Raw genomic sequence first — 14,006 nt, forward strand, 5'->3', positions numbered from 1 at the left:
ATGTCGCAGTTTTCTTTCATGAGCGGCATGAAGGCCCCACTTTTTAGCTTTGTGTTACATGACAATGATCGAGACTGCATATCCGCCAATATGGCAATGGACCGCTCCAGTCGCTTCTCTCAATAATCCAATCATGAAAATGGCGGAAGCTTCCATAGCCTATCCTATAGGTAATGGGTCATGATATGAAGGGTCGCCTCAATCAATAACATTGGAGAGTGTAGATTGTTGAACTTTATTATGGGAAAATCACAAAGCTTGAGCTCGGCTTTTCTTTCAACTTTCTTTTCACCATGGCTACAAAAACTCCCTTCTATCGTCGTGGAGGGATATCGCTACAAGATCTCATTCCTATCAATGGTACAAGCTATCGACCAAGCAGCTGTAAATACTATTCGTGTTCTTGCAGGCGACATGACCCATTTACGAGGCTCTGGGCATCCTGGTAAGCTATGCTACCAATGATGATATGATACAAATCATTCACGTAAATGTCTATGTAGGTGCTCCAATGGGATGTGCTCCAATGGCACACACGCTCTTTTCACGTTTCTTGAATGTCGATCCTCAAGATCCTGACTACATTGCACGTGATCGATTTGTCCTTTCGAATGGCCACGCGAGCGCTTTGCATTATATAATGCTGCATCTCATGGGATTTGATATGACGGTACAGGATCTCAAGGACTTCCGCAGGCTTGGCAGCAAGTATGAACTTTCATTGATGCTGGTTTTCATGCATGAAAAGTAACCACCAATGTCACAGGACACCCGGTCATCCAGAGGCTTTCCACACACCTGGTGTCGAGGTTACAACAGGGCCCTTAGGACAAGGTATGTCATTTGAATTGCGCTTATTGGTATAAGTTGGCATTGACAAAAAGTCAATAGGCATTTCTACAGCTGTGGGTTTGGCAGCTGCTGAAGCCCATCTTGCAGCTAAATACAATCGACCTGGCTATGACATTTTCAATAATTATACCTACGTGATCGTTGGTGACGGCTGTCTTCAAGAGGGTGTCACTTTGGAAGCTGTGTCTTTGGCAGGGTAAGGCAAATTTACATCACGTGTCCATGTGCAAGGTATGCTCTCGGCTCATTCGCTTTATTATAGCCACTGGAAGCTTGGCAAACTTATTGTGCTATATGACTCCAACAAGATGACAGATGATGGTGACACAGCATATGCATTTACCGAAGACGTTGCCAAGCGTTTGGAAGCATGTGGATGGCACACTACAGAAGTCAAGGATGGAAACAATGACATTGAAGGAATTGCCAAGGCTATTGAGGAAGCTCGTGCTATGCATGACAAGCCATCCTTGATCAAGATCAACACGACCATTGGTATGACAACAACGTGTTCTATCATAAAATCGGCCTTTAATTCTTTCAAACAGGTTTCGGATCTCTCATGGAAAACGATCGCAAGGTGCATGGTCATCCACTTACAGGTAGGTTGTTGTTGATTGTGGGAGGAGAAAAAAAGTGACACAATGACTTGTTTATTAATGATAAGCTATCAGCCGATGATGTCGTGCAGCTCAAGGAAAAACTTGGATTTGATGTCAAGGACACGTATGTGGTACCCAATGAGGCAAGTATCCCGAGGGAAAAATTAGTAGTGGTAGGAGATGCTCACCGATGTCCATCTATTAGGTACGTCATTTGTATGCTGCAAGAGCGCAACATGGAAAGGAACACCACGCATCTTGGAAAAGGCTCTTTGAGGAATATAGTAAGACATACAATGAGGAGGCAGCCGAGATTATCCGACGATTCAAACAAGAGTTACCTGATGGATGGGAAAACGCTCTTCCGCATTTCAATGCAAATGATCCACCCACTGCAACACGTAAATCCTCTGGTGCTGTGCTGAATGCTTTGGCAAGTGTGATTCCTGATTTCACTAGTGGATGTGCCGACATTACCAATTCGACGCTCAACAAGTGGAAGGATGCAGGCGACTTTCAACATGTATGTATGGTGGTGGTATATCTCGTATCTTCTGCATGATCGGCAGGTAGCATTATTAACCTCCTCGAATTTTCTTTCATTTCTCTTCTGTTACCATCGCATAGCCATCCACGGGCTTGGGTGATTACACCGGGCAGTATTTCCGATATGGTGTACGTGAACATGCAATGTGTGCAATACTAAACGGCATGGCTCGTTATGGTGGTATCATTCCTATTGGTGCTACGTTTTTGAACTTTTTGAGGTAAGCATGCCATCCATGCAGGTTGTTGATATAATAATGTATTGATTGATTTGCTATTAAATCATAGTTATGGTTATCCTGCAGTGCGCTTGGCAGCCTTAACAGGTTATCGCATCATCTATGTCATGACACACGACTCGATTGGTCTCGGTGAAGATGGCCCAACACATCAGCCTATAGAGCTTGTGGCGCTTTTACGATCAATGCCAAATCTTCTTACTTTCCGACCAGCCGATGGAAATGAGGTAGCCGGTGCATGGATGGCCGCTCTTAAGCAAGAAAATCGTCATCATCATCATTATCGACCCTGCGTGCTTTGCCTTTCACGACAAGACGTTCCTCAACTAGTGGGATCATCTGCTAAAGACGTTAGCAAGGGAGCATACATCATTCAAGAAAGCCCAAGCATGCCACCCAAGGTGATTTTGGTAGCTACAGGCTCGGAAGTTACTATTGCCATGGAAACAGCAAACCGATTGCAACAAGAGAAAGAGATCTCAGCACGTGTAGTATCGATGCCGTGTACAGAATTGTACGACGAACAACCCGATGAGTACAAAAAGACGTTGTTTTTACCTGGTGTCCCGGTGATATCAATCGAAGCGCTTGGAACACGCGGATGGGAACTTTACGCAGACGCCTATGTGGGGATGACGAGCTATGGTCTTTCAGGTCCCATGGATGATCTTTACAAGTATTTTGGCATCACCCCTGAAGCAGTCATCAATAAGGCTTGCCAAACCATCACCCGTTTTGAAAAGGAGCATTGTGTTCCCACCCAATTGGGTGCCTAGTAGCAGCAACCATTGTCCTCGTTACAAAATGAATCAAATATGGAATAAAGCGCTTATGATAAGAGGTTTATACCTTGTTTCGGTCACTTGAACAATGATGTGTTACATGTTACTCCCTCTTTGCCGGTACAAGAATTATTAATCGGTCATGGTGTCCTTATAACTCTGTGGCTATACTTTCCATATCTTGCAATTAAAATCCTTTCTTCTCAACATGGCTATGGTATCCATTTATCATGATGTTGGTGATGGGGATGTCTCACATGAATGATGCTTGTCCAACAACCGTATTTGTGTGTAACAAAGAGCTGGTGAAACAAGAGCATAAAGTAAGCATCAAGTGCGTGTGGCCGAGAGATAAATCAATTAAGGCCGAGATAGTATCATCATTAAAGTAATCTCTTAAAGCAATCAATGTGTGCTTAATTTGTACTCTGTGTGTCCTCACGGAGCTAATACGCTGAAAGGGATTGATGGCCTTTGGCTAAAGAAGTACGCGTATCGGCGAGGGCGATTGTACATGTGAATGCTGAGATGTTTTTCTGGCAGCTTGTTTGTTGACCTTCTAAAGTCGCGGTTAATCCGCCGTTGGATGATTAGAGTTTGCGACTGATGGGTGTCTCATGACCGTGATGTGATCTGTAGATGAAGTAGTAGTAGGAGCTACTATAACTCAAGCGTGTCAAATCCTCGTGTTTAACCCATTTGCAACCAACCCTCTTTGTTGTTTGTCAAGTCTCTCACACACACACGTAAACACATGCTAGCCATATGTCTGGTTGTTGCTAAAGGGGAAGGTGTATGATGAATGCCTACAAATATTCGCTTGCTTGCTGATCCGTTTACCCTTTAGTGAGTGGTCCGCTCTTACGATCATATTGCAAATTGTGCACTGAAGTTGTATTACCCAGCAATGTTAATCACTGCTTGTTGACAGCTGCAAAACAAAAAGTTTTTGAGATGCTGACAAAGCGTTGCATGGCTATTACATCCGCATCAGGCTAGCGAGAGAAGCACAAACGGCATGATGATGATTAGGGTAGAATAGTAAAAAAATAGAACATAATGGCAAACTGACACATTCAATCCATGCACAGGAAGAATTGTCATTTTTGTATACTCTTTCCTTGCTGGGGGTGAGAAGAAAAAAAAGTCACCAGAGAAGCGGCGCACGAGCCTATTTGTCCAAGCTCCAGGGAAGGTGTCAGAAGCACAACCTCACCGTGTGCCCTTTTGCCAAATGCAAACACATCCATATTATCGAGTTCATATCCATAACGCTCACACCACTTTTCCCGTAACTTTAGGCTTGTTTACTTTCGCATGTGGTACGATCACGATGACCATCGAATTGGATTCGTGGGGTTGTTTTGCTGCTGCAGATAGAAAACCAACATGAAACACAGTACTCAACAAATGACCCGGAGCTATGTGTCGCTCTCTCGCGATCACCACGTCGGAATTGTATTCATGCAAAAACTCAATCCATCCCCTTTTTCTGCAACAATGCACGGGGTCATTCTCCTTATGCAAGTCTATGTCAGCAATACAAAGAGCGCATTGGTTGCTATGCTACTAAATGGAAGGGTAGGCGATGATGGCGTTTTTTCTTTAAGCAACATGATGAATGTATTAGGTGATTAAGGTTGTTTTTATCCGCTACACAATATGGTCCCCGTCTGTTGGATCGGCAATGAGAGATGCTTCTAATGTTACGCATGCACATACACAAAACACAGGCAGCTCGCAACTCCGCGGCACTTGCCACTATTACTTTGCAGCGCTGAACAATTGATTGATGTTCCCAAGCACGAACAATAATACGTAGCAGTAAATAGCATCTATGATCATCATGTTCATCAAGGCTTTATGTATGAACGCGTCCATGTGATGATATAGAATGGGGGTATGTGAAAGTGTTTACCATTTCTCAGACGTCAATGTGGCGGGTGATACTCACTGTGTGTGTATGTGTGCTGGTAAAAATAACAAGCGATCGAGGCTCGAGACGACGTGAGCCGATGTTAAAGTGTGTGAAAGGTAAAAGGAGAAACTCTTAGTTGGTGCTACGTAATACGCGCTTTGTCCCATGAATGAGAGATCGGGGGAGAGTTAGCTGAACAAGGGATGTTTCTATACAACCAAGGGCTTAAGCGCAAGCCCACAAAAACGGCTTGCACCGGCCGTGAGTTTAGTAAGAAGCTGCGGAGGATACCTAAGTGATCGAGAGGGATCGACCCGGCTACTAAGCACTGATATTTGACGCGTCCCTTATGCCATTGATTCTATTGACGCACATTGTATGTGTGCACTCCTCCCACTTTTTTACAACCGCTCACCTTACTCATCCTAACTCTTCTGTTCCTTTCCTGATGGGGTAATACCGGAACAACAATAGGACTCAACAAACGGCCTAGACCGATCCAACATCTACTTATAAGCATACAATGAATGATATAGACGACTTTTTATTCTTTCTTCTCCTTATTATTCTGCAATCCAATGAAAAAAAAGATGTCCGTGCTCAAAGGGGAGGTGACACAGATGAAGAGAAGAAACAGCCAAAGAACGCGGGCACCCAAAATATTAATATTGACCCCGGTGCCTATATTGTGTATGTGTATGTATGTGTATGTGTATGTGTGTGCGTGTGTGTACATATTTTACCTCTGCCTGTTGCTCCGTCCCCCCATGACAACACCAGCTTCCATCACCGCCACCATCACCGCAGCCTTCTTTACCCGATAATATGGCCCCATCGTCGATTGCTATTATACCGTGCACCGGGCCAGTAAAAGGAAATGAGCAAAAAATGACATTGCAATAAGGTTGTGTATTGTTGCACTGATAAGTATAAAAAAAAGAGGCCCATGCGATGATCACGCAGTAGAAGCGCGTCTTTGTGTCGCAACCACAGGGTCCAATGTTGGATCGAATATCCATGCGTGTTGCTCTTTGACGATAACAAGGCCACTCATGCGGCGCACCATTCACTCTTTTCCAAAACTTACTTCAAGCCGAAAACCATGGGGCCAACATAGCACGGGGTTGACATACATTCGCAGAATAACAACATCACCTTTTTACTACCCACATTTTTTCTCGTTTGACAGCACCTAGTTTCTTTTAAAGCCATTGATCTTGTCCTTGGTTGCCCTCTGTGTGACTCGTTGGATGCTGTTGATCAATCCCCTTTCAAGCTCTATTGCACAACGAATCGTTATTGATTTTCCCATTTATAAAGCTCCTTCACTTGCCCACCCCATTCTTTTTCTTCCTCTTCCTCCAATTTCATTCTTCTTTTTTTTCTTTGTGTGTATACGTGTGTGTCTCTTTTTCACTCACTGCTATGTATTACCACCACAACACCGATCAACAAGACATGCAGCAACATCACATATGGCAAGAGGCTGCAGCTCCTTTGTGGGTCAACACCTCTCTTCCTTCCAACGGCACCACAACCACCACCCCTGTGCAACAAGCTTTATCAACACCACTCACTGCACCATCCAGCTCAACCGATGATAGCATTGTATTTGGCCCTACCATGACCACTGTAGCTGCTACCAGTAAAACGACTGCCACGATGCCTATATCTCCTACGGCATACACAACTCCATCTTCAATACCATCGCTCCCTAACCCACCTGCATCTCAAGGTAATAAGAGAGAGAGAAAAAACAACACCTAATGGGAGGAGTGAGTTAACCATATACGAAAAAGTAGCCGCTACGGGAGGGCCTTGGTACGATTTTATGTCTCCAGAGCCCTTATCATTTGATGATACTTTACGTGATTGCATCAACATGCTATCTTGCCGTAAAGGTTCATTCGATTTTGCACAATTTCAACAAGCACAGATTAAACAAGAGCCATTACTGAGCCCAGGGGTATCACAACATGTGGACGATAATGTGATTGTAGCATCAAGTCTCAGTGAGCCATTGACGACGCCAGCAAGAGAACAACAGTATCATCATCATTCATCGGCTTCACCATCACCACCATCATCACATCATCATCAATGTCAACATCATCATCATCAACAACAGCAGCAACAGCAAATAGGCTATACACAACAACAACAACCTGAAGCAGTCGGTGTGCTAGAGCATCCACCATCACTACCTTATAGACATCCGCCTAACAACATGCCACCTACATGGCTTCCGGAAGTGCAAATGGATCAAGATGCAATGCCACGAAGGCAAAAGCCACGCTACAAAGACGACGAATATAGCCCAAAGTGGGTACGCTACTCTGGGCATCTTAAAGAAGGCTATTGCGATACTTGTGTTGAAGGCCGATGGCTTCAATTGAAAAACAGCGCGTATTGGTACCACAAGCAGTTTTATCATGGCATCTCCTCTGTTTCTGGAAAGCACTTTGCAGAACCACTAGAGCAAAGGCTCAACGCTGAAGGTGTCATTGAAGGTCTTTGTCATCAATGCGAGACGTATGTACCCATTTGTAACAGTAAACGACGCCGTAACAACATCTTATGGTACAAACATGCCCACAAGGTAATATTGGTGACCTTCTAAAGATAATAGTAGTGGAAGAAATCTTACACCTTGGAATCTTTTTATAGTGCCATGTGTACAACAAGCCTGAAAAGTACAATAACGTATCTATTTACTGATGACTCCAATATATCACAACGCACATACCACCAAGAGATCTATATAAAGCCATTCCTAGATCTCTCTCGTTTGCTTCTTTTTATACCTCCTGACGTCAATAACGTATTACATACATTATTCGTCAACGCGATATCCCCAAGATTTACAAACATTATACCAAACACACACACATACTTTTCATTTCAAAATGCAGCTGTCTTTTTTTCCCATCATGTAAATATCGTACGTAGTCATTTGGTATAAGATTTAAGAGACTGTGGGTTTCATTCTGGATCAAGTATTGGTGTACGCAATGTATCAGGATACAAAAGCCATGTATCCATGGCAACGCGGACTGACATTAGGGGACAAGATGATGGATGATATAAAATGATGTGCCACCTCTCGTATTTGATAGCCTTATCTGCTATAGTACAAGAACTATATATCCAGGGAACGACTATCAGTATGTACTCTGTTAGATACACCCGTCTAATCCTTGGTTATGAGAAAAATGCATCAACGCAGCAAATGGATCATATGTTTTGTATATGCATGTTGATGACAAAATCGCTTTCGTGTAATAGTTCAACACCTCTGTAGAATATAATGATGATCGCATGATTGTATTAGGATGAACAAAAGCATTGACAAATGCATGCAACAAGGGGGGCATATGCATCAGGCCACACTTGGACTTAGCTCTCCGACAACCCCACACAGTATTTCATCGCATTTGATTATAGTCGGGGAGGGAGTTATACCTCTTTCCTGCATTTTACCTTTTGTCAGCTTAAATATGGATACCGTCTCCCGACGACTAATCAAAGAGCTACGAGATTTCCAACGAGAAGCAAACGCTCATCCCGAGATCCTCGACCTATCACCCGATTCAGACCATGACTTGACGCATTGGAAAGCACGGCTAGCTGGTCTATCCGGTACACCTTATGAAGGTAACTTTGGCAATTCCTTGATCTACCACCACAACCACCACCTCCATTCACACCCAAGCCTTTCTTAGGTGGAGTCTTTGACCTTACGATACAAGTCCCACACAACTACCCTATTCACCCACCAACGATGCAGTTCACAACCAAGATTTGCCATCCCAACGTCCATTTCAAGGTATTATTTTGGGGCACCGGGGGGTGATTCCCACACACATAGAATGGGGTTAGCTGACACACATTCATTGATACAATTAGACAGGCGAGATCTGCTTGGATATCTTAAAAACAGAATGGTCCCCTGCATGGACATTGAAGTCAACCGTTTTGGCCGTATCGTTATTGCTTTCCAATCCTGAACCATCTTCGCCACTCAACTGTGATGCTGCCAATCTCTTGCGTTGTGGTGATCAGCTTGCTTATGAGAGTATGATTCGCATGTATACCCAATTGTACGCCATGAACAACAACAAATAAAACGACTCCCACTCCACCAATCAACCCCAAATACAAAAACACAATTACACATTTGCCTCATGTGATGGAGAGAACAAAGGCGACATTATTATATACACAATTGGGTGAGAAGGAGAAAAAGAGAGAGAGAGAGAGAGGGAGGGAGAAAGGAATAGATGCATTAAACATGGCAAATGATAGAATGGGGATGTTTTTTTGGGCATTCTTTTTCGCTATGGATATCATATGGTGAATCAGCATACAGCCTGACGTCTGTTTTTGAGGAGCGTTGCATTATCCATGTTGAGTTGGAATCCACCAGCTGGTTGCTGTTGTTGCCTATATCGATGAATGGCTTGTTTCTTTTTCGGTGCAATAGCAAGATTCGGTAATGGTACAGGTGCCTGTTGTTGTGATGACGACGATCCTGGTGCTGCTGCTTTTGTATTTTGCTCGATCGATTGTCGACGATGCTTACGATCCTTGTTCATGGTGATGATGGCGTTGGCGCTGTCTGCAAGCATAGCATCATCATCATCCTCTTCCTCCTCGTCCATTTCATAATGCGGTTGATCAGCCAAACCATTGACAGTAGCACCACGCCAAGTTTTTTCTTCGCCCATGCGTTGCACAGCATAAGTAATATCGAGGATCTCCTTGATGGATGGGACACCTGGTGAAAAAGCATCCTTTCGTCTACGTGCTGAATCTGGCGAGTCGAGATCGCTGAGTGTGGATATGGTAGTTGAAGGTGAAGGGCGTGATGGGATCGATGATGAGCGAGTAACAAATGTTGGTTCTTTGCCAGTGATCCAAGGATGACTCAAAAACTGATCAATGGTATATCGTTTGGTGGGATCAACGCACAACAAGTGACTAATGAGGTCTTTGGCCGAATCCGAAATAGGATCCCACCATGGGCTTAGAAAAGCATATTGACCACGAGCCACCTTGTCTGTCAAAGCATGGATCGATTCATCGTAGAAGGGAGGAAATCCACAAAGCAAGGTATAAAGGACGCATCCCATAGCCCACATATCGACTGACTTTGAATAACGTTGATCACGAACAATCTCAGGTGCTGTATAACCCACTGTGCCGCATGGCGTCCATGTTGAGCTGTCCCAGATCACCTTGGAGAGACCAAAATCCGCAATTTTCACTTGACCGATACCGCCACCTCCAAAACCTTTGGTGAATACGCCTTCGTCTTCTTTGTTCTCGTCAAATGGATATCGATGTCGATGTAGTGGTGATGTTGGAATAAATGGTATCGGATCAAATAGAATGTTCTCTGGTTTAATATCGCTATGTTACGTGTCGTTAGCGTTTGTTTTCTTTTGGCGGGATTGGCGTTGTGGGCCTATTCCTTTTGATTATTCTTACCGATGCACCACACCACATTCTTCATGCAAATAACGCACCGCTTGTGCTACTTGAGTGATGACATGGCGTGCCAATGGCTCACTTAGATAGGTCAACTTGACAATGCGATGAAATAGCTCCCCTCCTTCACACAACTCGAGCACCAAATAATAAAACTCATCAGATTCAGCAAAATCGATCAGCTGTACAATGTTGGGATGGTCCACATTACGCATGATTTGTACTTCTTTGAGGATGTTGGCTCGCTATTGATGATAAACGCCACAATGAATACAAACATGTGAGGATGGGCTATATCGCCACAAGATACAAATACAGCGTTGTTTACATACCTCCGTTGCTCTGGGTTTCTTTTTCATGCTTGGATGCAGGTGATTGTTTTGCTCAGGCTATGAAAGAGCACGGGATCAATATCAAAGGAGCGACAATGCATCATACACACATACCTCATTTTTACGTTTACGCACCACTTTGATGGCCACCTTGCGTCCTGATGTCTTGTCACGAGCTTTGTAGACGTTGGAGAATGCTCCACTAAAGAACAAAAGAGATGAGGATCGTGACCCCCTGCAGCTATTGTTCCCCGGCCCCCTTACGGTTGTACAACAATACATACTCGCCAAGCTTTTTAATGATTTCGTACTGTTCCAAGCCATCATAGGCAGGGAGCTGATGTTTACGACGTCGTTCCTCCTCAACCAACTTTGCCGCTCTTTCCTCAGCTCGTTGTTTTTCGCTAGAATCGGCATGCTCAAAGATTTCTTTGGCTGCAGGCACTCGAGATGACTGTTTCTCCTTTGCCGAATGTGCAGTAGCAGTGTTGGCAGTGGTTGTTGCTGGGCCGGAGGTGTCACTGATACGCTTCATATCCTTGGTATAGGCAACAACACGCATTGACCTCTCTTTTTGATGTTGTTTTCGTGGTCGAAAGATGCTCTTGAATCGTGTCAACATTTTTATAGGCTACTGCAATCTGGTAACGTGAACCACGCTATAAAAGAGATATGGGAAAGAGGAAAAAAAGAGAGTGTGTCAGAAAAACATCACACATTCACCTGGATTTATATGGCAGCACAGGTTACATATGTCTTTTGCCTTTTGGTTGCCCATATGACGACACTGAGCCATTTTAAACTTCCCCTTTGTTTACCCTGGGTCGTGTAACACACACGAGTGAGAGAGCTGGTGGTGCTTATTCACACATTCCTCTCGCCTGAGACATGGTATACAAACAATCCAACACGCGGTATATTCGAGTTTCAAGTTACCCTATCTTTACTCCGTAAACGTAGGCAAATCCAAACAATTGCTTTTTGGCAGATGAGCCTTTTGTGCGGGATACCTTTACTGTAAGGGAACATCCGGTAGTATCTTCCGAGGTTGGAGGATCAGTGTCACACGATCACAGGTGATCTCCCATTATGACGCTGGTGTACATAGGAATAAAGCAGCAGGAGCACGGACGCTTTTTCATATAATGTCAATGCATGACAGCTTGCTATTCACTCACAGCAAATCATTCGTCATACCTTTAAATGCATCATCATTGGCGTTGCCAAGATACGATGGCTCTATTATGCATATGACGAAATTACCCTTCCATTTACTTGTATGTAGCCGTATCCATTCTCTTTTACGATCGATCATCGTCTCTTGCGTAAACTACCTTTCGATTAACCCATCCCACAATGTGCGTCGTGATACATGGGTTATACATACTAGCTTACGCCAAATGACGCCTTTGAGCAGATGACATGCTTTTGGATTGACGCTATTGTACATGAACATTGCAGAATAGATTCAGCTCATCTTGATAATGACGTCTGCTCACAAACTTTATACACGATAAAGAATCATCCTTTAGCACTTTTGAGTAAAAGAGCAATGATGACTACATGTACGTGATTTGTTGCTGATTTTGATATCCAACAACGAATGAAATCTGTAATGGGTTCTACAAATCAATGTACCTTTGGCTGATCGTAATACTGGTGGTGGGGTAAATATGCCGAAAGTATACATATGGCGATGCATGCTATAAGTTTTGGGAATGCAAGTCATCTATATCCATTTTGCGATAAGCGTCTGTGAGCATGCTGGACTAAAAGGGCTCATCACGGGAACCGGATCATGTCATTTTTCCTAACCCATTCTCACTTCCACTGTCATAAATGAAGTCAAACGTTGCAACAGATGATATATAATGCCTTCTCCGATCATTAACATCATTTCAATGCCCAAATGACTTGGGACTTTTACATTCATGCACTTGCGTTATCTCGTGTTCACTAATGACAAGAATAATGTAATCGAATATGAGTCGTATAATACGTTGCCCGTTTCTGCAACATGCGCATGTGGCAATTGTACGGCATGCTGCGCCAGCACCACATGAAAAAGGTATCCGCTGGGTGCGACGCTTTATGCATATCGATCCATCATGCACTTTCTGAAAATGGATCAGCTAATGGCAAGCAAAAAGTAATTTGGGGAGGAATGACGACATGCACATGACAGGTTGTACGGCCGTGCGACATTGTTGAAAAAGTCGTCTTTATGTTCATTTTTCCGGAACCATCCGCTTTGTGTCCCTTTCCAATGACTCCTTCTCAACAAGGCTTTTAGCGTCATTATGAATTGAGCTATCGATGGCTAGAACAAAGAACATCCTATTCCATAAAACGAAGGATAGCCAATAGCAGCTGGGATCGATTTACATCACGCATAGGGCTCATGATGAGACACATGCTTACTCCTTATTCAACCTTTTCCCTCGGCTCATGCATTGAGCGATCCCTGTATCGCGTGCGATTACCAACCTGTGGCTCAGTAGTTAGCAAACGCTGTATCATGTGATGTTTGTCGCTAACACGACGCCCTCATGTCTCAAAGGTGGTATTGTCACGTGCTCTCCCTGACAACAGCAAACAAACTTCAAACATCGTTTATGTTGTCGAGTTTATAAACATATACTCTATGCATGGTTATATTATGTTTTTGGAACGGATGGCGCCATCATCGTGAATCACAAGGTGGCCATATTGCAAACCCCAAACCATCATTGATGTTGCCCAACAAAACCTACTACACCCACGCTCTAGACCCCATTTTCTAGACCGTTGTATGTATCCATATCCTCCCATCCAAAGCAATATTCAGATCCATATCCATACGAATTTGCATGTATTGAAGCAAGTTGCTACGCGTAAATAAAGCTGCTTCTATACAATGACTATCTGCGTTCGCGTAAGAAAAAGGGCTGCAAGGCAGGATGCTGCAAAGTAACATGAGACAATGGAGTGAAGGCCTTGTTAATGGCGACTACTGTTACGTTTGGTCATGGCAGAGAAGCGTGCAAGAGCGTGTGTTGTGTCAAGAGACTCGTGTGTTGTAGTGGGGGTGTACAGCCATGGACTTGCCATTCAGCCGAAAGCAATCGGATCAAGAGAGCTGTAGGATTGACATGATGGGTTGAAGCAGGGCATTCGTTTGCAGGTGGTAGTTGTATACTTGAATGGGGCAACAATTGAGAATGGGAGGAAGAGACAAGAAGCAGGGAGTGGAAGAGGTGGAAAAT

At 43.8% G+C, this 14,006-nt stretch overlaps 4 protein-coding genes across 4 annotated transcripts; 3 read left to right on the forward strand and 1 right to left on the reverse strand.

The window, feature by feature from the left end:
- Window positions 1-357: 357 nt before the first annotated feature.
- On the forward strand, window positions 358-3,015 carry O0I10_003311 (transketolase; the record flags this gene model as incomplete). Its single annotated transcript, XM_058483382.1, has 10 exons — window positions 358-445; window positions 504-708; window positions 767-834; window positions 892-1,048; window positions 1,115-1,347; window positions 1,401-1,454; window positions 1,527-1,597; window positions 1,660-1,977; window positions 2,082-2,221; window positions 2,289-3,015. 10 exons carry the CDS (start codon window positions 358-360, stop codon window positions 3,013-3,015), a joined length of 2,061 nt encoding a protein of 686 aa, XP_058346001.1.
- Window positions 3,016-6,364: 3,349 nt separating this feature from the next.
- O0I10_003312 (uncharacterized protein) lies at window positions 6,365-7,657 on the forward strand (the record flags this gene model as incomplete). Its single annotated transcript, XM_058483383.1, has 3 exons — window positions 6,365-6,674; window positions 6,742-7,538; window positions 7,607-7,657. The coding sequence occupies 3 exons, from the start codon at window positions 6,365-6,367 to the stop codon at window positions 7,655-7,657; spliced, it is 1,158 nt and encodes a 385-aa protein (XP_058346002.1).
- A 779-nt stretch (window positions 7,658-8,436) lies between these two features.
- On the forward strand, window positions 8,437-9,064 carry O0I10_003313 (uncharacterized protein; the record flags this gene model as incomplete). Its single annotated transcript, XM_058483384.1, has 3 exons — window positions 8,437-8,593; window positions 8,662-8,765; window positions 8,846-9,064. 3 exons carry the CDS (start codon window positions 8,437-8,439, stop codon window positions 9,062-9,064), a joined length of 480 nt encoding a protein of 159 aa, XP_058346003.1.
- A 233-nt stretch (window positions 9,065-9,297) lies between these two features.
- O0I10_003314 (uncharacterized protein) lies at window positions 9,298-11,383 on the reverse strand (the record flags this gene model as incomplete). Its single annotated transcript, XM_058483385.1, has 5 exons — window positions 9,298-10,351; window positions 10,430-10,674; window positions 10,762-10,818; window positions 10,876-10,963; window positions 11,046-11,383. 5 exons carry the CDS (start codon window positions 11,381-11,383, stop codon window positions 9,298-9,300), a joined length of 1,782 nt encoding a protein of 593 aa, XP_058346004.1.
- Between the last annotated feature and the right edge of the window lie 2,623 nt (window positions 11,384-14,006).

Source organism: Lichtheimia ornata, assembly GCF_029851405.1.
Source record: "Lichtheimia ornata isolate CBS 291.66 chromosome Unknown scaffold00010, whole genome shotgun sequence".
Classification (NCBI taxonomy): Eukaryota; Fungi; Mucoromycota; class Mucoromycetes; order Mucorales; family Lichtheimiaceae; genus Lichtheimia; species Lichtheimia ornata.